Here is a 21,994-nt window from a genome sequence, read left to right as displayed (position 1 = left end):
TCCCACTTCGTCTGTTTCACTCCTGCATTATTACCTGGAAAGTTTTGCATGTCCCAAAGAACCTGAGTTGTTTTTCTGTCCAAGCTCACACAACGTTATGACAACACAACAAGTATAGATTACTTTATACCGATAAACTATGTTGTGGGGACCAGCTGCTTTTTTCCATCTCCAACAACCCATAACTTTTCTCAACCTCATTAGTATTGTCGTCTAATTAAAGGGAGAGCCGACTTTAAGAGGTCGGGGACTGCAGAACAATAAAGACCAGCGTTGCCCAGGCAGGCAGTAGTCTTCCCCAGCTGTTTCCCAGATGTTTGGCTGCTCACATACCCTGCAGACCTTGAGGCTAACGTAATCACCCTCCTAAACCATGGCTAGGACTATCTTTAGCTGTGTGTGTGAGTACGAGAGAGAGGGTAAAATAAATTGACCAAGCAGGAGGGTTGGACGTGTATGTGTGGCAGGAGTCAAGACAGGACGAAGTCCCTCTAACAGGGGAAATGGTTTTTAGTCTTGAACTCTTCTTGTGTGTGTTTTGGGATCTGTCCGAGTTCAAAATGTTCCCTCTCTGTTTTTAGACTCTCACTCAGGAACGTGTTTACCACCAAAGACTTTCTTCAGTGACCAAGCCATGCAGTTTCTTTATATTCTGTCCTTCTGTTTCACGTCTCTAAACCAATCCCAGTTTATGCACTGCTATTCAGTCTAGTTTGTCTACACTGTAATTCCAATAAAGAATTAACTTTTGCTTTGCACTTAAATTGTCCTGCTCCCAGTGACGCACACCAGTTAACCCAACAAGCATGAATAAGATTGAGCTACTTAACGTACAAATGACATTTCCTTATAGGTGAGATATGACATCACTGATAAGTGATGGCATATGTAAGAAAGCAAGTGATATTTAATTTGCTATCTCACCCGCTTCTGTTATCAAACCAATAAATGGAATGAATGCGCTGTCTTCTCATGCTTCATGTGAGACTACCTGTCCTCACACTATTAACAAGAAATGCACACATTGCGGTTAAGGACCATATAGTGTTTATAAAGACGAACGACATGGCAGCTACCCTGAGTGAAACCTTGGCGTCTTGATCTCAACCTGGTGAATGGCTGCAGTATATTTCATAAATCCCGCCTCCTCCATGTTAATGAATGGCATATGGCCCTAACTAAAAAGTAACATTACACATCAAGTAAATTTTTCTTGTGTCCAAATGCTTGTTTTTCAGTAAGTTTAGTTTTACTTAGTTATTTGATGCTATATAAAAGGGTGTGAAATGATTCATCCAGCACTGCAGCTCCATCCCACTATCACTGCTGCGCAGACTCTGAATCCAAGTGCACATGATTGTAGGGTTTGTATCAAAGATATTTCGCCCTGATTTCTGGACAGTGTGAGGAATTGGAGATGCATAGTCTGTCTTTATGTGCAGTTTATGTGACAGACACACTTGACAAATCTCTGCTCTTCCATTGCATATTTGTGAACTGTTTGTACTGGTTTGTAGTCCATGCTGGAAGCTACTGTCCCGCATCCAAACATGAGACATTGGTTCAGTTAGGAATGTCTGTCCCAAACCTTTTAACATTAACATCTGTGAACTGTGTAGTCAAACGCATATTTTGTGTAAAAGTGCAAGTAACTTCAGGATACCACTGCAGATATTCACAAGCCGGCGTGTGTCGACCTCTGGAGTTTGTTCAAACATGCAGGAGGGAGGCTCCAGTACACTATTACACTATGTATAGTTTTCTGCTGACTTGCCTCTTTCTCCTCCAAAAACATTCAGTCTTTCACTCTCCTTGCAAGCCTGAACTAGAGTTGTTATCAGTCTGCATTTTCCCACTCATTCCTTTTTGTTTGGGTTCTACAGCGGCCTGAAGTCGCCTGTTTGATGTTCACCTCTGTCAATTGCGGCATGAAGCCGTGATAGTTGGTTTAAATAGTGTTGAGGTGCCAACTCAAGTGGAAGAAGTGTTATGTGACAACGGCTTAAGCCTTTTCTTGAGTTCTATAATTAAAGTATCATCTTCTATGTGCCTGTCAATTCAAATTATTAAGTATAAACTATAAATGTGGCCTTGAATTATAAGGATAAACCAGTTTAAAGCAGGACATCATAAAACACATCGGCAGAAATGCGAAACCCATGTGGAAATATGTTTGGTCTATAGTCAGATTTTTCAGATTTGTCCACCACCCTGTATCTTGTTTTTAAGCCAGGGCTGATGAAAACAAGACAAATGAAAAACAGTAGAATATCCCAGTAAAGATTTTACCTGGGAAGGACAATGAGATTCCAGAGCGTTTTGTGATAAGGATAGAGGCTGTTGTTGCATTTTTTCCCTGTTGTTGTGAACACATGTGACCGGGACAATCTCCTGCTGTTTTGTCTCTCTCTTGTTTCTGTGTTCTGTAAAGGGGAGCCTCTTTGACACTGTTGTCTTGTATCTGCAGTACAAACTGTGCTGATCTTGGTATTTGTAGGTGCATTATATTTTGCAGACTCATGAAAGACCCAAGGCTTGTTTGGGAGCTGCATCTTTGTTGCCAATGAGGACATACAGAGACACATTTTGCAACTTTCCTTAAGCTCATTCTCTTCGGTAATGGTGCCTGCATGTTTATGGGGCTCCAGTTGACAATGACCAAGGTCCTCCCTTTTCCTCCATCTTTTATCTCTGCATGTGTGAAGGAACAAGGATCACCCCGTGTCATGGGGTTATGGGATGCATCTCAATTGTGGCCTTCTCTCTTTATCTCCCATCTCTTTCATCCACCGTTTTTACACTTATCTGACATGATTAGTTGAATTGAACCTAATCACCGTTCAATGAAAAGATGAGACCATGTGTGAAAGCTTTCGTGTATGTGTTGTGATGAAACTGCAGATGAAAGACAGGAGAGACACTGGTGGAGTTTGTGAAAGGCTGCCAAATAGTTTTCCCTCCCCCTCCCCCTCATATCTTTGATACTTCACTGAGATTCCCTGCCTCCTCTAATTCACACTCTTTTGAAGTACAGGAGCGTCTTAGTCACACTCACATTTCCTCTCTGAGCCCACATGGCTCCTCCTCTGGGAAGGAAGCCTTTTTGGGCTTTTTAAGTATGTGGGCTCAATTCAATGGGGGCTCCTGGCTTTGAAGACTTGTCAGATTACGACAAGGAGTTTCTCTCCTTTCTTTCCCGTCCCTTCCTGGAGTTTTATTTCGGTTAAATTGTATTTGATAATATTGCATAGTTGGATATTTTTGCACTTGGTTTAGTTCTGTAATGACGGTAAATTTGAGAGTGTTTCTGGCCATAACTGTCTAATTCTTTATTTTAATGCAGATGTTCAAGCATACCCTAAAATAACAAACATTTGCTGTTATTGAAATAGTAAACATATAGAATTGTGTGCAGCTGTGGTGGAGGTACCCACTTTTCTCACGCACACTTATTCACAACCAGATCCTAATACCATATTATGCTATAATGGCTAAGTAGGTCATTGAGACTATGTCCTTCTGTGATAATCTTGACTTCATTAAGTTATCACATGAAATTGATGAAGTGGTTATTTTAGTTCTGCGACCCTGAAACACATTGACTTTTCTCATTGAGGTTTGTGTAACAGTGACCTCACATACAGCAAACACAACACTGCGGTTTTCAGTGTGCAGCCATTTTACTTTGGAAAACTACCAATCCAATTTTTCCAGGGTTGTCTAAGAGGTTAGATCCATGTAACGTTGTTTCAACAATCCAGTTCAACACATCTGGGTCAAGGGGGCTGATGTTCGACTTATGGCGCCTCTAACCTCACTGCTCTACCTGAACAAATATTTGAACACTGCTGGTGACATAGTTTACAAAGCTGGGAATATAGTGTCACATCTTCACGATACCTGCTAACTCTATTATTGTGTTATTATTAATATTATCATGCCACAAATTACCCTAATACACAATCCATTTGTAGATTTGGTGTTTATTTCTTTTTTTTTAAGTACTAGAATGATCTGAAACAAACCTTTGGCTCACACGAGTTTCCTGAAGTAGATTTTATGCTTGTCAAAGTGTTGTTGTTTTGTATTTTTCGCCTTTGTGTGCATCAGCAGCTTTGTGGAGCTCTGAGGCTGTTGATGGCTTTAACAGGCCTCAGTGTGGCTCCCTGTCCTGTGTCTGGCTGTGATTGTTCTTCTCTAGTCCAGCTTCATGTTGCTGCTGGCCTCAAACTCTCTCTGATTTGGGCTCTCTCATTTCTGTGGTGATGTGTTGGCCTGCTACCAACAGCGCTGTCACACTCAAAAAGTCAAGGGTTTCCTCAGTGCACTGCCACAGAATATGAGCAAAACAACTGCGTACAGTGAAGCGCAACTGAATGAAACGTTGTTAATAGTAGAATTATGGTTTGTGTTGAACTCACTGAACTCAAAGCTGGGTTACTTGCATGAAGAAGCCTTTTTGTGCTCGGCCGTTGCAAAACCGTGGAACATTATTTCAGCCGAGTGTAGATCAGGTTTCGTGTCATGTTTCAGTCTAGGGGCTCAATTTCAGCAGTTTCCCTGACAACTGTTTGTGTGTTTGTGTATGTGTGTGTGTGTGTGTGTTTGTGTATGTGTGTGCGACTGCGCAATGCAGTTGTGGAAAAAAATCAATTTGCAGTATTGTACTTGCATTCTGCTTTACTATTATATTTACATCACAGATAGGGTGAGCTCTCCACAGAATGGTTTGTGTGTGTGTTTGCTGTTTTTAAACGCTGACCAATTTAGTTTCTCAGGCATCTCAGGCATGTGTAGTCAGAAAGATGGTGCATTATGTAAAAATAGGCTAATTAGACATTTTGAATCGAGTTTTTGGGCAATTTAGATTGAGTTTTCAAAACTCCTGAAGCAGTGAACTTTTGGAAGTAGTTAATGAAATATTTTGAAAACAACCTCAGCATGAAATAGCCTCAAAAATACAGAAGATGACTACTGATGGATGATCTTTGTTGATTATTAGGTGTGTTCACTGTGTGACTTTTCTAAGGCCCATTTACATTTAAATAAAATATTAGTTTTCTCGAGATAAATTGCACCATCCAAGGTCCTGTTTTAAAAGGACGTGCTGTGTCATTGATACGATGCAGCAGAATCTGGGCCCAGCCGTTTTGATCGAGTTACAGAAGACAGTGACGACTACGTCAGAGCTGCTGCTCCAGTCAAACCTCCAACACCTCTCATCAGACAAATGAGCACCAACAGCAGTTTAGACCTACATCTGTATCTGAGCCGGTGTTGGCCCTCACACATGTGTACAAGGACACGTTGCAGGTAGCTTACTGTACAAAGCCATCACAACACTGTGCTATTTTTGGTCTGAATGTAGACACAAGCACTAGGTCGGCCTCCCTTACTCCTCATGAAAAGCGACTGAATGACGAAATTTGTGAAAATTTTGTGATGAAATTCAAATGATAAAATTGAATTTTACTTTTAAATTATTATTCTCGTCTTAGGGTTAGGGTTAGGGTCTGTCTCTCAGTCTGTCCGGCAGTGTCGTCTATTTCCACCACTCTGATAATAAAGGAATGCAAATATATGTGTATATATGTGTTTTTTAATCAGAGCTCTTCCCTCTCTGTTTTCAGACTGCCAAAGGGTACATCCTCCTGTTCGATGTGCTGGGTGGAGGGGATGACAAATACCTCTATGAGCCTGTCTACCCAAAGTGAGTGTGGCACAAATACAAACTGACACACATGCTTATGTAAGGTGAGCCAAGTGAAAGGGGCCAAGCTGGATTTTCCAGGGACGCTCCACCAACTTCTCCCTTAAACTTAATTGTGTTATATGAATAGTTAATACTTCCCGTATCAACTGGTAGTTTGCATTTACAAAACACAACCACTGAAAAACAGTTTCAGTTGAAACCGTAGACGTCACAATCTTACCCCTGCCACGTTGCTGCGGCTACCTTGTGACCGCTTGTGACCCATTATAACAACATGGCTGATTATAAACAGAATGCAAAATGAACAGCTTTTTTACCCTTTAGGTATGTCTGCTCGCTGAACTTTATTCCTATTTACACTTAGCGTGGCATCTGTCCATTAGAGCAGCTGGAAAACAGTGGCAGGAGGAATACCGGAGCTTAATCCTGCAACATATTTCTGTTTACTCATGACCTCATGTTTTCTCTGCAGTGATTATGTGATTGATGAAAGCAGGTAGTGAAATTTGAGATGCTATGATAGCTTCAGCTAATGCAGCAAATACACAACATGGCCATGAGTATGTGGATGTAAAAAAGTGTCCCTGCAGTTCTTATTTTCCTTCCCTGAACTTTCCTTTCGTCTGGTTTGTATCTTTCAAGCATCCACATTGTGTGTGTATTTGTGGTGTTTGCCTTTGAGTGTGTATTGTGTGAGGATTAGTGCATTTCACATTCCTGGAGTACATACCCACAGTGGTGGGGCAAGTCTCTGCCTGTAAAGGGATGTTTCGTTCATCACTTTAACTAAGACTAAAACTAATACATTGATTTGTATTATGTGTTTTCACAGGGGAAGTCCTCGTGTGAAAGTGACCCCAGGTTACAAGGAAGAGCAATGTGCCCCTGCCCTGTCTTTAGAGATGAAGAAGCCTGTGGATCTGGAGGCCCCCATCACCAGGTGGATACTTTCTTACTGTCTTTTGTCTCTCTCATTCCGTTGTGTCTGCCTGTTTTTACTACATAAAACCCTATTGACCCTCAGGGTAGGCAAGGCAGGCATTGATGCAGGGCCCCTAAAGTCCATTGAAACTCTCCTGACTTAAGTTCATGGATATGTCACAAACCCCCATATGCACACAAACTAAAACCACTGAAAGATACATTACGCAGTATATTTAGTAATAGCACTGTGAATCCAATGTAAGAGCTTCCTGTAAACACAGAGAGTTATTTTATTCTCCCCTTGTGCACAGTTTCACCACTGTGTACATTTTCCTGTAAACAAATTTTCCAATCTTGTATCAGAAGCCTTCCATTTACTGCTTGATTAACTAAACAAGTCAAAACAAAATGTAACATGTTATTCCAGCATCTTTTCAGTAGCATTTATTTACTGCACTGACTACAGGATCTGAACTGCATATTTTATTTTACCCCAGCATTTCCCTAGTGGCCATTTATAGAAATTCCACCATTGTTGTAGCTGCTAAACATTACCCACGCTCTGTATCTGCTAAGAGCATTTGGCTCAGAGTTATGGCCTAAAAAAAAGGAATCTCTCCTTCCTCTCATGGAAATTCGGCATTGTCAGTGAGAAATGTCCGAGGTGCAGTGAGAATCCACCATTGTTCACTCTGTGTTAGTTGTAAACACCGTGGCCTACAGAAAAATATGCATGAATCTGGAGAAACGGAGAGTCGCTGAGAGGGAAGAGTGACGGACAGATGTGGGGGTGGAAGGGTTTAGTCATTGAAGAAAGGAAAGAATGACACATTCATCCCCAGTGTTGCACGGAAGCGTCCTTGATTCACATCGGAAGTTAGAGCAAATATTGTCCATAATGAGACTCGTGAGCTGTCAATCTCATTAAATATAATTTAGCTGGGACATAACCTGACTACACTTGCTTGTTACTCAAAATGAGGGGCTTGTATTTTGTCGTCTCCAAAGCCAGCTCCATAAAATGTTAACAGGCTGTTTTCTTTCCTACACATTCTCTGTAAAGGCTTAAAAAAAGAGCCATAAACTATGTGTTTCCTCTCTTTTTCCTATTAATTATGACGCGTTGCACTTCAGTTCCTCCAGCTGTCAACAACACCCTGTTGGAACACAACATTTTTCTCAGCAAATCATTCAATTTTCATTCAAGCCAATAATAAATATAATTGCCATTGTCCAAAAAGAACCATTTTTACCATTGAAGCCTGTGGTGGTCTTAAAGTCCACAAATTATAATATAATTGGCGAGAAGAAAAAAATGATAAAAATGATTAACTTGAAAACCGGTGTCTGCTATACCTCCTTATTTTCTCCTTCGTTATTTCAGTCTTTGCTAATTTCAGTTCTTTCCTAGTTTCTCTCTTCTTGTTTCCACCTTCCCTCCTGTCAGCCCCACTCCCTTCAACTTGATGCCTTTTGGACGCTGAGTGACGAGAGCTGTCATCTGCCAATTTTATGCTCAATTTTCCTTTTCTCCATATTTTTATTTATCTTGCGTTTCTTATTATCGACGCCTCTCCTGCCTCTCTGTTCATCTGTCACATCTCCTCCGCAGTCTGCACTAGATTACAGGGTAATCATCCGAGCGAGAGCGCGCTGTCTGCATTTCACAGGCACAGCTGGATTTTGCAGGAGATGAGCGGGCGTCTCCTGCTGTGAAACCGCCACAAAAGTCATTGCCTCCTCCACAGTGAAAGTCCACTGTTCTTCACGTCTTTTGTCTCCCTTTATTCTCTCTCCTTTCTCACCCTTGTTTTCCTCCCTCGCTTGTCCCATTGTGTCATCCTCAGGCCGGAGACAATGAAGCGCTTTGCACACACACACATCCACACACACACACACACACACACACAAACACACACACGTTGTTTGTTCCCTGGTGTGTTAGAGGACAGTGCGCCTTGGCACTTGCAGCTATGTGGCCTCGTCGCAGCTGACCAGTAAAACTTTCAGGCTTCGCTCAGAGGGCACAGCTGGATGAAGACTAGCCCACTGTTTTCCAACACTCTGGTGTTTATCTGGTTCCCGCCCTTCCCACAAACTGCCCCTGTCTTTTAGTACCTATTCAATTTTTTTAATCAGAATGCTAATTTCAGTTTTGTATTTTTTCTTCCTCCCACCAGTCTGCAGTCCCTCCAGGAGGACCTGCTGGTGTGCACGGCAGACGGCTACCTCCATGTGCTGCACTGGGACGGGCTGGGCAGTAACGGGCGCAAGGCCATCTGCCTCACTACGATCCCTTTCTCACTCGACCTGCAGTCTGCTCGAGGTTAGAGAAGAACTGTGCATGAAGCTAACCACACGCAGCAGATTTGATTGTCAATGAAAGTGTTAAAAGAAGCTACAGATCACTTGATACTGTTAATAAATAAATTCACTTTCTTGATTTAACTTTCCATCATTGGCTGAAGCCCCTGACTCAGTGTCTTTGTCGTTTTATGTCTGTGTGTTGTGAGGGACCTAAATCTACTCTATAGCTACACAGTCACGTTATGGGGAATTGTTTTAAGATTAGGCTTAGCATTGTCAGCTTTAGGCTTGTAGTAGTTATTGTGTGTCTTCAGAAAATATATTTAGGTCAATGTAATGCGCTCTGAGAATCATGGGGTGTGTGTGTGTTTGTGTGTAGGTGGTCCCTCTTTGGACCTGGAGGGAGTGTATATCCGTTGCATGGAGTATTGTGTGACCCTGGACGGGTACGCAGTGGTTCTGAGCGATGGGCGCCTGGGTTTCATCACACCGCTTAACAACACCATCACCGCAGACGTAAGGACACTCACAGACAAACACACACACACTCGCAGTTTATGTTAAAATATACACATGACAAATTTTTAAAGTGTGTAATAGTTTTGGTCTTTAAATCTATTAAGTCTCTTATTTACCTTGACACTCACAGCCTGCATCTGGTACAGCTTATTTATACACTATGCAAATTAGCATATGACACATAGGAGTCACCTCAGATGTATTTTAATCAGGAAAATCCCTGATAGAATAACATGTCTGTTTTGTGATCTTATCCTTTGTTCCTACAAATCAATTGCAATTTCTGTTTGGCTTTCGTGTAGCTGATGGAATCTGTTACCTCGCCATGCTCCAAGGTATTTTTGTGTGGAAATAAAATCTATTTTAATAATAGGTACAGATGTTAAAACGATCAATGGAGGTCAAGTGGACGCACTGTGTTCTTTTTAAGAGTTGTCGTTGAGGCCTCCCTGGTTTCAGTAAAGTTTGATTTAATAATGAAAGCAGCAACAGTTACCTCAGTTTTCCTGAAGAGGAGCGATACACAGAACCATTTATGGAAGACAGAAGTCCAAACTGGTGATGTGTAGGATTCAGTTCAGGACCTGGAGCTATTTCTTTATCTGGCTTTATTAAAGCAGTGATGCCTGTATCTGTTTGTTTTTCTGAAAACTGGCATGAAATCAAGAACTTGAAATTAGAATTTAGGTGTTGACCTCAAGATATAAAAAAGTGATGAATTTTTAAGGAGATAGCAGTTAAGTCACTGACATCATACAGACAAAAAGTTATTTGTAATTGTTAATGATTTTGTATTCGTGTGTGTGTCTCCAGCAGCTGCAGGGCGTCTGGGCGGCAGATGTCACGGATGGCACCTGTGTGGCTGTCAACAACAAGTACAGACTGATGGCCTTTGGCTGCACCAGGTATGCATCTGACATATTTTCTCACTGTGTCTGCGCAAAACAGTGTTGAGAAGTAAACGTGGATGCGTTTGTTTGCATATGCGTGTGACAGAGAGCGATTGTTGTCCGTGTGGTGTGTGTCCACTGTGAGAATCTGTCAGCTTGTGTTTGCAGAGGCCGTCTCTTGTGTGCTTGTCAAAAACTCCTCATGGATCATACAATCTGCCAGCTTGGCAGGAATTTCTCTTCCTCACTGCTCCTTCCTCTTCAACTTTTTCTTCGGTTTTGTTTGTCTTCTACATTAACTTGTGATTATTGTCCAAACAGTCCTGCAGACAGTATAGCTGCTTTTAGACATTGCACTGGGCATTTTCCTGAAAATGTTGGGATGCACCGAATGTTACAACACAAATGTCAGAGTAAATTTTTCCGGCCCCCTAGCAAAAGTCAGTGTAAGAATCCATTATCTGAGGATGAAAAGGAGATGCCATAAACGTAGAAGACAAAGATATAAACTGGGAAAGATGATACGATTCAAGAGCTTTACGGAGATAATGGCCGATGCCAGTGTCGATGTGCCATGAACAAAACCACTGTGCTGTCTGCAGTGGAAGTTATGTGTCATGTCCTGCCTCCTGCAGGCACCACCCAGACTCCACTTCTCTGGCCTGAAGGGTCCGCACACTTTCCCATTGTTGTGAATGCATCTGACCTGGGGTTCATGTCGGAAAAATGCTTTAGAGAAAAATAAAGGTCTCGCAGTACCGGGAGAAAACAAAGCTCAGTATCGTCAAGTTAAATACACATCCAATTAAAGTGATTGTTACTTGAATGTACATTGATGTGATTTTTACTGCCGATTCAACGTCCTCATCACTTGGCATCGGCTGAGGAACACCATTTGAAGCCTCTGTAATAAAGTGTTTGCTTTGACACACAGTAGAAATACTTTGACCTTGGCGTTGTTGGTTTAGAGGTATGTGCATGCATGCGTGTGTCCAAATCAGTGCACAGTCGAGTGCACAGACACGCTGGAAGTTGTTCAAAGCAGTGAAGTGTAGCTTGAAGATATTTACTCCAAATTACAGCCAGAGGTCACCGGCCCTGTCACAGCGTTGATGGTTAAATCTTAAAATGATGTCTGTTTAACTGCGGCTGCTCTCGTTTCAGTGGCTCGGTGCTGGTGTACATGATCGACAGTGCAACAGGGTCCATGCAGATCTCCCACAAACTGGAGCTCACCCCAAAACACTACCCAGGTACCATCCATACGTATCTCCTCTAGTCTCCCTCCTCTCTTTATCTGTCTCTCCGTCTGTCTTACCCCTACACACAGTCCTCTCTGAGATAACTCACATTCCTTCAGCGTTCTCCCTCTTGGGTATACACGTCTAGGTTTCCTCACAGATCACATCTGTTTCAGTCACACTTCTAAGATGGGATCTAAAGCCACAGCTCCACCTAGTGGTTGAACATCCATGCAGAACCACAAGTGATCTGCCTGTTTCTAATTTTGTTGAGATTTATATTTATTGAGGCATTTTATAAAGTCTTATTAGGGACTCAAATGATTTAAAGTAAAGGCAGTGGTGTTAGTTATACGTTTAAATTTCAAGCTGTGGACAAAACCTTTTTTTGTGGCTATTGTGCAAGAGGAAGAAGGAACATTACTGCATTTCAAAAGGATTTGCTCAGCTATTCCTTGAGTTAATAAATCATTGTTCATGTTTGGTTTGCTTTGTTGTTGTTTTTGTTACCAGAAAGCCTCTGGGGATATTTTAAAACAAAGAGCAAAACATTAATGAGCTCAGCAGACTAAACAAAAAGACCATATAGAAAAATATTCTTGGTCACAAACTGAATTGTGTGTGAGAAATTCAAATATATTCTTACAATCTTAAAGTTTAGAGTGTAATGACTCAGTGCTTCCAACGCGTCATTCGAAAAAAATTGAATTTCTAAGAAGTCAACAAAAGCTCCACTGTTGTGAACTTTCCTCTAATGACTTTGCCTCTTCAGACATCTACAACAAGACGGGCCCAGTCAAACTCATCTGCTGGTCACCTGACTACAGTGTCGTCATGGTTACGTGGGAGTGCGGTGGCCTATCGCTGTGGAGCGTCTTCGGAGCTCAACTCATCTGCACTCTGGGAGAGGACTTTGCGTGGGTGGACACAGACATCCGTACACATCTGTTAATGACATTTCATGTGAACCATTTTGTTTTAATTGTGGAATTTCTAATATATATGTTTGTATTTTGCATCCTCCCCTCAGGTATCGTTCTGATGGTACTAAGAAGGACCCCATTAAAATCTGCTCTATGGTTAGTGGAGTTCTAGTACTGTCCCAACAACAAACGTTTAAAACAAGATAAACGCTTGAGTACTTAATATTAAAAAGACTAAAGGGCAGTAAGATCGAGTAATTGAAAGAATCATAAAACATGACGATAAAAGAAAGTCAAACAACAGCTTGTTTCAGTCGAAACTCACTCATCATCCCTGTTATTTAAAAGCAAATTGCAGTTCATTGAAGTGGAACAGAAGCGATTCCGGTGCTCAAATTAGAATAATTAGTTTTTCTTCATGGCATGGTTTATCTGTGGCATATTAAATAGATTTTTCTACATATTGGCTGTTTCTTGTTTTGTTCTCATAGCGGGCAGAAAGAGATTACCAGTTAAATCTAAAATGTATTTTCTCCTACCATGGTTCATACTGAAACGTACACTCTGCCGATCACAGAGCTGGGGAGCAGAGGGCTACCACCTGTGGGTGCTGCCTATCAAACAAGAGAGGAAACAGCAGGAAGAACAGCAGGACGAGGTGGAGGTGGAGATGGAGACGGTGGAGCCTCCTCAGTCCTCCCTGCAGGCCGGCATACTGCAGTTCCATTTCATCAAGAGTGCCCTCACAGTCAACCCCTGCACAGTGAGAAGAGACACATGATAAACCTTTTGTCCAAACATACTAAATGCACGTCAACATTAACAATTCATGCTGTGTGTGCTGCTCTCTCGACCGTGCAGAGTAACCAGGAGCAGGTGTTACTCCATGGTGAGGACCGCCTCTACCTGACCTGCGGTGACCCCTCGCAGGTCCAGGGCAACTCTGACCCGCACACACACTTGCACCCGTGCGATGGCAGCCCAATGCACCCCGCCCCCAAACACGAATCCTCTCTCTCTCAGGGACTCAGCACTTTACTGGGACACAAGCATTGGCACGTGGTCCAGGTGAGGATAAACACACTGTGCGTCTCGATAGGCAGGATTTTATGTTGAAAAACAACGGCAAGATTCTTGACTTGTTTCTCAGGATTCAGGTGCACAGAATTAATTAATAAATGATCAAAATAAATGCATTTCATATTTTGTATTGATTCTCCTTTCCTTTTGCTTTCCTCAAGATCCACAGCACATACCTAGAGAGCAACTGGCCGATAAGGGTGAGTCACAAAGTCTGTTAAATTGTCATTGGAATTTTTTCCCATGATAGCTCAGATGCTGGCATGGGCCTATAATGCCAATTTTAAATGATTTATGGCTAAAATGTCGATATTGTGCTCTTTCTTTGTGCACAGTTTGCAGCCATAGACACAGCAGGCCAGTGTATGGCTATAGCAGGGAGGCGGGGCTTTGCACACTACTCCTTATTCACAAGGAAATGGAAGCTGTTTGGAAATATCACTCAGGTATTCAATATCAATATTATTAAGATGTGTACACTTTTAATGGTTAAGATTTGTTATATTTCTAAATATTTCCAGTTGAGTTTTTTGTCAATAATGGTTATGTGTGTTTGTGTTTCTCTGTAGGAGCAGAACATGACGGTGACGGGAGGTCTCGCTTGGTGGAACGACTTTGTGGTGGTGGCCTGCTACAACCATATAGACAACCAAGAGCAGGTGAGGCTGAAGCCCCCCTCACATCATCCTCCCACACCCCTCTACTTCATGATATACATGATGATTTAGTTTCTGTTAGTCACGTCACGACCTCTCTCTCTGTTTCCTCCCTGGACGCTAGTTGAGGCTCTACCAACGCTCATCCAACCTGGACAATGCCTTCGCCTCGGTCACTAAGCTGCACTCCGGCACGCTGCTGCTCAACGTCTTCAGAGACATGGTCATCTTGTTCCGAGAAGACTGCTCCATCTGCCTCTATAGCATTGAGAGGAGGAATGACGGGTGGGCTCATGTTACGCTTCCACTAACAGAAGATTCAGTATTACATATCTGACATGCGTCTTTCCCTAAGAAAAACAGCATTTATTTGTATTCTGACAGATTTTTCCTTTGGCTTCTACAACCTGTGTGTTCATGTTAATCCACGCAACTGCTCAAACTTGACAAATGTTATAACTGTTTAGAGCTATTTGTGTCTTTTCCAAACTGGATCTTTTAGCACATTCAGCACAGTTTTCTTAATTTCACACACTCCGGCACAAGGGAGTTCCCCGGCACCAGTAGTCATAATAGCTTTAGATATCGGTGCTGTTCCCTTGGGAAAAGAGGCTTTTAGTTAAAGCTGTTGACCTAAAACTTATCACATGACAGAGCTTGGCCTCAGCTTTATGTCTGACATAGTTTGTAATACAATAGTATCTCACCAGTGACAGACGGATTACTGTCTAAATTCAAGTTTAATTAAAAAGCTGAATGTAATAAGGAAACCAGCCTGAATGAAATGGTTCAGTATCTTATGACTTTACCAGAAAGAAATTAGATTCCTCAGCAGTCAAATTCATCTGCATCTTAAAAGGTTCTCTCAATCTTTTTCAAGCACCTTATTGTTAAAATACCCCTAAGTCTTCACCCTGTTGTTCTTCACATGCATTATGTGTTTTTAACTTGATGTCAAGAATTGTGACTCACTGTGTGTATTTGTGTGTGAACGCTCCAGCCCAAACCCGTCAGCCAGCGTTGAGCTTCTGCAGGAGGTGTCCATGTCTCGCTACATCCCTCACCCGGCCCTCGTGGTCTCTGTCACACTCACATCCGTGCGTACAGAGACTGGCATCACATTGAAAGCCCCGCAGCAGGTAACACATTGACACAAATGCACTAACATGAAATATCTACTGTTGCATGTCTATTCATGATTTATATGTGTGCGTGTCTATGTCAGGCCTGCGTTGCAGAAAGCATCATGTTGAATCTGGCTGGCCAGTTGATCATGCTACAGAGGGACCGCTCAGGTCCACAGGTACGAGAGAAGGATTCCCCGGCTAATAACAAGAAGCTGGTGAGTGGAAACACTGTTAAATGGTCATATTTAGATTTGATATTTTTGTCAAGGACTCCCTGAAACTTGTTTTATTTTTCGTCCCTAGCTTCCATTTTGTCCACCTGTGGTGTTGGCCCAGTGCGTGGAACATGTGTGGACCACCTGTCGCTCCAACAGGAAGAAGCGCTACCTGCTGGACGCCCTGTGGCTGTCGTGTGGCGAAGCAGGCATGAAAGTCTGGTTGCCGCTGTTCCCCCGGGACCACCGCAAGCCCCACTCCTTCCTCTCCAGACGCATCATGCTGCCGTTCCACATCAACATCTATCCTCTGGCTGTACTGTTTGAGGATGCCCTGGTGCTTGGGGCAACCAATGAGACTGTGCTCTACGATGGGCTGCAGGGATCAGCAGAGCCACTGGAGGCGCTCTTTCCCTACTGCACAGTAGAGAGGACCTCCCAGATCTACCTCCACCACATCCTCAGGCAGCTGCTGGTTCGAAACCTGGGTGAACACGTAAGTGGACCCTCCTCTCTTCAAAATCTTTCAGCTTATTAAAGGACTGCTGGAGAGAAATCAACACAATTAAACAATTTCTCCATTATTTCCTTCACCCACAGGCTTTGATGCTGGCTCAGTCATGTGCCTCCCTCCCCTACTTCCCCCATGTCATGGAGCTGATGGTGCATGTGGTCCTGGAAGAAGAGGCGACATCACGGGAGCCCATCCCAGACCCTCTGCTGCCAACCGTGGCCAAGTTCATCACAGAGTTCCCGCTCTTCCTTCAGACCATTGTCCACTGCGCCCGGAAGACGGAGTACGCGCTGTGGAACTACCTGTTTGCCGCTGTGGGAAACCCCAAAGATCTGTTTGAGGAGTGCCTCATAGCTCAAGACCTGGACACAGCAGCCTCTTATCTGATTATACTGCAGGTAGTTACTGGGGATGTGCTTTTCACTACATAGCTCTATCTAACAGGCTTAGACAGAAAACAAGTCACATCCATAGTCCCACAAGAAATAAAATCCCCATGTATCTCACTGGAGTTATTTAGTGTGTCTTGAAAAGCTTGTGTTGCTCACTGTCTTTTCTCCTGTTCCCTCCATCATAAGAACATGGAGGTTCCAGCAGTGAGCAGGCAGCACGCCACCCTCCTCTTCAACACGGCGTTGGAACAGGGCAAGTGGGACCTGTGTCGGCACATGATCCGATTCCTCAAAGCCATTGGCTCAGGGGAGATGGAGACTCCGCCCCCAACACCCACCACTCAGGTGAGCATGTTCAAATCATCTCAAAACAATTGAATCCAGACAATTCGTGCAGTTTATACTTTGGCACATCCAGGCAAAAAGAAAAAATGTAAGTCTTATTTAGAGATGTGTTCATTGATCCACACTGAAAGGCCAGAAACATTGATATTTGTTTAAAATGTTTTGTTTTAAAACGTAGTCATCAGTGGCTTAATGTGTCTGGTAGGTCAAATCTCATTAGAAATAAATAATGTCTTGAAATATGGTACAAAATCAATGCTTAGATGACATACAGCTTCCTGCTGTGAGGCCAGTGCTGATATATTCATCAATAATGTTCACATCAAAGCACCAGAAGTGGCACAAGAAGAGTTTGGCCATCGAATAACAAACCAGACAGCTCAACTGTCGACTCTTTGTTAGATCCACAAACATTTCACTGTGAACTATGATTAATTAATATTACTATGGATACAAATGAACATAATGATGTGTGTCTTTGTGGTAGGAACCCAGCTCAACTGAGATCTTTAGAAATCGCAGCATTAGTTTGTCTCAGTCGGCAGACTGCGTCACCACAGGAAAGTTCAACCTGCAGAAGACCTTCAGTATGCCAGCTGGACCCTCGGCTAAAGGGTAGAGACAAACACACACACACATTTTGGAGATGTTGATTGATTGACTTGATTTAGTTTTGCTCACGGTTTTCTTATTGTCCTTCTCCCTGCTCTGGTTCCTGACAGCCGGGATGTGGAGTGTGCAGAGAACATGTATATTGACATGATGCTGTGGCGCCACGCCCGACACCTCCTGGAGCAGGTGCGCCTCCGCGACCTGGGCTGCTTCTCGGCACAGCTGGGCTTCGAGCTCATTGGCTGGCTGTGCCGCGAACGGAACCGCGTGGCTCACGTAGATGATTTTGTTTCGGCGTTGAAAATGCTCCATAAGGATTTTCTCTGGCCGTTTCCTGTTATTCCCTTGGGAAGCCTGAGCTCGCCCCTGAAGAACGGACGGTGTCGCACAGGTGAGCGACGGGATCCAGATAATAGAGGAGCTCATTCATAAAAGTTAGACCTTTTGATTCAATGCTAATATGTGATGGTGTGTTTTCTGTTGTTGCTCCAAGTGCTGAGCACGAGGCTGCTGAAGTCGCAGTCAGCCGACAGCCTGTTGAACAGCGACATGGACACAGCGCTCCTTCAGGCAGATCCCACCAAGCACACCTGGCTGGACGGACTGGGGCAGGGGGCCAAAGACATGGACACGGCCTCGTCGGCTCACTCCAGCCAGCACTCACCACAGACACACGACGCCTTCCTGTCACTGCTCACCAACAAAGGTAATCCCCGACAGAAAAACACACTGTTTGCATTAGGTGATCCGGTTTTATTTAGTTTAACCCTTTCTTTCACTTCTCATCCCTCTAGTGGAGGAGTACAGCATCGGCTCGGCCACAGACCTCACAGAAACCAGCTCAGTGGTGGACGGTGATTGGACGATGGTCGACGAGAACTCGTCCACCCTGAGCCTGAGCCAGGCCGAGCTGGAGCACATCTCCATGGAGCTGGCCAACAAGGGCCCGCACAAGTCGCAGGTGCAGCTCAGGTGGGTCCACTCTCTCATTTTGTGTTTTTAATTTCATTCAACAAGAAACCAAAGCCAGTAGCTCGACAGCTGTTTCCTCTCTCTTCAGGTACCTGCTCCATGTGTTCATGGAGGCCGGCTGCCTGGAGTGGTGCGTGGTGATAGGTTTGATCCTGCGGGACTCCAACGTGATCAAGCAGGTGATCAGCTTCCTGGACAGCCCAGAGGTTCCCCAAGAAACTGTGCAGAATGTCCGGAGCGGCTTGTTGGCTGTGGACACATGGGTCTCCACTGACTGGTGGGTAAAACACGGGGGTATAACCTGTCCAGATGGGTTTGTTCCCAGTTTGAGTCTTTATCACTTTCTATCGTCAGTTTGTTGCTATTACAGATCCTTCTTTTTAATATTAAAAAGAATGTATGTGAACTGTCAAGCTAAACCTTTCTCTGTCCCTCGACTCTCTTCTCACCTCCAGCCTGGGATACAAACCATTTCTCAACATGATCCAGCCGCAGCTGCAGCAGCTGATCGACTCGGCGTCGGAGCAGGTTTTGCCAGAGTCTTCCCAGCCGACCAGCCAGGGCTCCAAACTGGGAGGCTCTGAAGGTCTGGGAGGTGCTGCCGCGCCCCGGCCCGAGGACAGCAGAGGGGCCGCGGCTCCGCTGGGCCTGTCGCTGCCCTCCCTCGAACCTGCGGGAGGTTTTCCACGCCCCCCCTCCGAGGACTGTCCCCCAGAGCAGACAGAGGAGCAGGGGGACGAGGAGGGAGCCTACGACTGCACCCTGTCATGAAGCCAGGCGCCTCCTCTGGACTCCGTATGACCTCGAGCCTGGAGGAGGCAGTGGCTGACTGGAAATGGACCTAATTGGTGTGAGTGTGTTTGAGAGCGTGCACAGAAAGTACGCCTTGCTGGTTCTTGCAGTATTACCTGCTCTTCAGATTTGCCCTCGGTGTCGACTCGAGGCCCTGTGGACGCTGAGCATCAGAAACTTCACGGCACAACTGGATGGGATCCGTCTGCCGTCCAACAGGCCTCACTTTACCAAAACGCTCTGTCAGAATAAAGGTCACCTGTGTGAGCGTGTCGTGGTGTTTGGAAGCTGTGGACCAGCGCAGGAAGGCACCAGGTTTTTAATCCAACACAAGTTGCCCGGCACTCGGTCCAGTGCAATTGAAAACTTTTGATTTGATTTGTTTTGGTCAGTGTCTTGTTGTGTCAATCGGTACAAGAATTAGCTCGGAGACAAATAACCAGAGTGTGTTGGATCATCATGTAGAACAAAGCTCTTTTTTCAGGATGCGCTGGAAGTGTGTCTGAGCCTAAAGTGTGCGCACAAGAGGTGTTTCACACTTTGCATACCTCAACTGACTTCAAACTATTTTTGTGATACCTTTTTCAATGACGTGTGTACAGGAGAACATTATTTTTCTATCAAGTACACACCCTGTCCCTCTCTGACGAGCAAAAGGTTCATGGTATGAATTCTGTGTAATTCAAGACGACTGACGACCTGAAGACCTTCGAAGATAACGGTCTCTGGAGGAGAGTCTGTGGTTGCGAGTGCAGAAGTGTTTTTACCACTGATCAGTACCTCTCTCTGTTCATGTATTTTTCATGCCCCCCCTCTCCCCTCTCCCCTCCTCCCCGACCTTGGTGAAGTGCAGGAGTAAAACAAACATTTGAATTGGGAGTTGGAGCCAGAAGCGGCTTTTCTCATCGTGGTCCAGGTTTTTTTAGACAAAGAGCAAAGTCGTGTTAAGTGTTCCTGATGTGAGCAGATTTAAAGGAGACACATTCTGCTCAGATTCATCATTTTAATGTGTGTCACTGTTTGAAAAGGTTTAATGTTGTCGTCTTGTGCATTATGCAAATATCGGGCATCTTGACGTCATGTGACAGAATCACGTAGAATCTTCAGCAGGACTATTGGACAAGGTTCTGCAGGTGCGCCTGAGGGAGATGCTCCCTCTGCCGCAGACTTTTTAAACTTTGCAGAACTTTAATATTCACACGGATACATGTTTAACACACTGGAGGAAGGAAAACCTGCAAAGGCATCGTGCGTCTCCTTTAAAGCTGCAGAGTAGCAGAGGTGGTGTGCTGTAAAAACCAAATCGTGACACATTTGTTTTTCAGTCGGATCGCTAACATTGTGTTATTGAAGCCGTCTTACCCTGCAGGTTTTTTCCCCCCCGACGTGTCCCTTTGCATCCGAAGCACAATTTGATTCTCTGTGTTCACGCGTCAGCATCGTTCTGACAAAGAGGATGAAATTGAAGTCGGTGTGGCCTCTGCCCCGGGTTGTTTGATGGACGACGCGGAATCGAACCTTCACCGTGTGATCAGGACAAACATTTCATTCAGTCCATTGTCCATGTCGCCTCCCTGAACCAGTATGGATATATTCCCAACGCGTGTACCACATTGTATGGTTGACAGATTTTTTTGACATGTTTGGTGACTTCCATCACATGGGATTGATTTTTAAATATGTTAGTCATCATTATTAACTATTATTTATTGGCATTATAGCTGAATGATCTTTGCTGAATTGATACCTGGACGTGTGCTTGTATTTTAATTTTTTTTTTTTATGACTGATGACTTTTCCTCCTTTTAGTTCATCGGTCACGTATTGGCTCCATAAGCACTAAAAGGTTTATCACAGTTACGTCAGTATTACGTCGTGCAATGCGTTGAAATGTTACTCCGCTTCTTTTCATTATGTTCCTTCTCCCAGCTTTTACTTTTCATGAACGACCAAATCAGGCGAATAGACACGTGTTTTCTCTCTTGTGCCGTTTGTGCAAGACGAGTTTAAAAGTCAACATTTTCCTCTAATGCGGTTTCTGTCTTATCTTCTTAACAAAAGGGCAAATTTAAAACCACCTGTGTCCCCCCTCGTCCCCGGCCCTGAACCCAGGCTACAGCTCCACCTCGCTGCTCCGCTGTACGCTTCTACTTGACTTGAATAAACGAAACAAAAGAACACGGTGACTTGATGAACCAAAGACTTAACGTCCAGAGGCCTTCTGTTGGGAGCTCGATCGAGCACTTGAGTCATTATGCAGAGGGAACCAAACCTCACACACACACACACACACACACACACAACCCATCCTTCTCATTGGAAACGACCATCAACGCACAGAAAGAAGTTCCTCTCTGCAAAGAGCAGTATTTCGGATCTTGTGGTGGTTTCCTTCTCTGCAGGCGAGGAGGGGGTCAGCCAGGTGCGTCTCGCGGTACTTTCTCGTAGGGGGGGGGGGGTGTGTCACGCGTCCACCCAGACTCCCCCCCCCCCCCCCCCCCCCGCCCCCGTGTACAGTGTAAACGTGTTGTTTCCTCAGCAGGAGCAGCAGAGTCTCCTCATTGCAGTGTAAAGAAACTCTTGTACATTTGCCTTTTCTACTCATGTTTGGTTTTTCTACTTTACAGTTGTTTTTTTCCTTGTACATAAAGATCAATAAATTATTTTTAAAAATGGTTAGCTTGCCTCATTGAGAACAATTGAAATATTATGTGACATCTTTTACTGCCTTTATTAGATCATGACAGGAAGCAGGGTGAGATACTAAGGGAA

General features: G+C 44.0%; 1 protein-coding gene across 1 annotated transcript in view; it reads left to right on the top strand.

The window, feature by feature from the left end:
- ric1 (RIC1 homolog, RAB6A GEF complex partner 1) overlaps window positions 1–21,897 on the top strand; it is a 32,228-nt gene extending 10,331 nt beyond the window's left edge. The window contains exons 3-27 of the mRNA XM_062412323.1: window positions 5,631–5,710; window positions 6,546–6,653; window positions 8,818–8,963; window positions 9,324–9,460; window positions 10,277–10,368; window positions 11,518–11,606; window positions 12,367–12,511; window positions 12,625–12,673; window positions 13,095–13,280; window positions 13,379–13,585; window positions 13,759–13,797; window positions 13,933–14,043; window positions 14,167–14,256; window positions 14,378–14,538; window positions 15,254–15,392; window positions 15,479–15,595; window positions 15,684–16,091; window positions 16,196–16,507; window positions 16,688–16,846; window positions 17,334–17,461; window positions 17,569–17,849; window positions 17,952–18,164; window positions 18,253–18,430; window positions 18,519–18,707; window positions 18,886–21,897. Of these exons, the coding sequence (XP_062268307.1) occupies window positions 5,631–5,710; window positions 6,546–6,653; window positions 8,818–8,963; window positions 9,324–9,460; window positions 10,277–10,368; window positions 11,518–11,606; window positions 12,367–12,511; window positions 12,625–12,673; window positions 13,095–13,280; window positions 13,379–13,585; window positions 13,759–13,797; window positions 13,933–14,043; window positions 14,167–14,256; window positions 14,378–14,538; window positions 15,254–15,392; window positions 15,479–15,595; window positions 15,684–16,091; window positions 16,196–16,507; window positions 16,688–16,846; window positions 17,334–17,461; window positions 17,569–17,849; window positions 17,952–18,164; window positions 18,253–18,430; window positions 18,519–18,707; window positions 18,886–19,201 (4,080 nt within the window). The 3' untranslated portion in view covers window positions 19,202–21,897. The remainder of the gene's footprint in view (window positions 1–5,630; window positions 5,711–6,545; window positions 6,654–8,817; window positions 8,964–9,323; window positions 9,461–10,276; window positions 10,369–11,517; window positions 11,607–12,366; window positions 12,512–12,624; window positions 12,674–13,094; window positions 13,281–13,378; window positions 13,586–13,758; window positions 13,798–13,932; window positions 14,044–14,166; window positions 14,257–14,377; window positions 14,539–15,253; window positions 15,393–15,478; window positions 15,596–15,683; window positions 16,092–16,195; window positions 16,508–16,687; window positions 16,847–17,333; window positions 17,462–17,568; window positions 17,850–17,951; window positions 18,165–18,252; window positions 18,431–18,518; window positions 18,708–18,885) is intronic.
- Window positions 21,898–21,994: the final 97 nt, after the last annotated feature.

This window comes from Platichthys flesus, chromosome 19, assembly GCF_949316205.1.
Source record: "Platichthys flesus chromosome 19, fPlaFle2.1, whole genome shotgun sequence".
NCBI classification, from domain to species: Eukaryota; Metazoa; Chordata; class Actinopteri; order Pleuronectiformes; family Pleuronectidae; genus Platichthys; species Platichthys flesus.
This window is presented reverse-complemented; position numbering and strand designations above follow the sequence as displayed.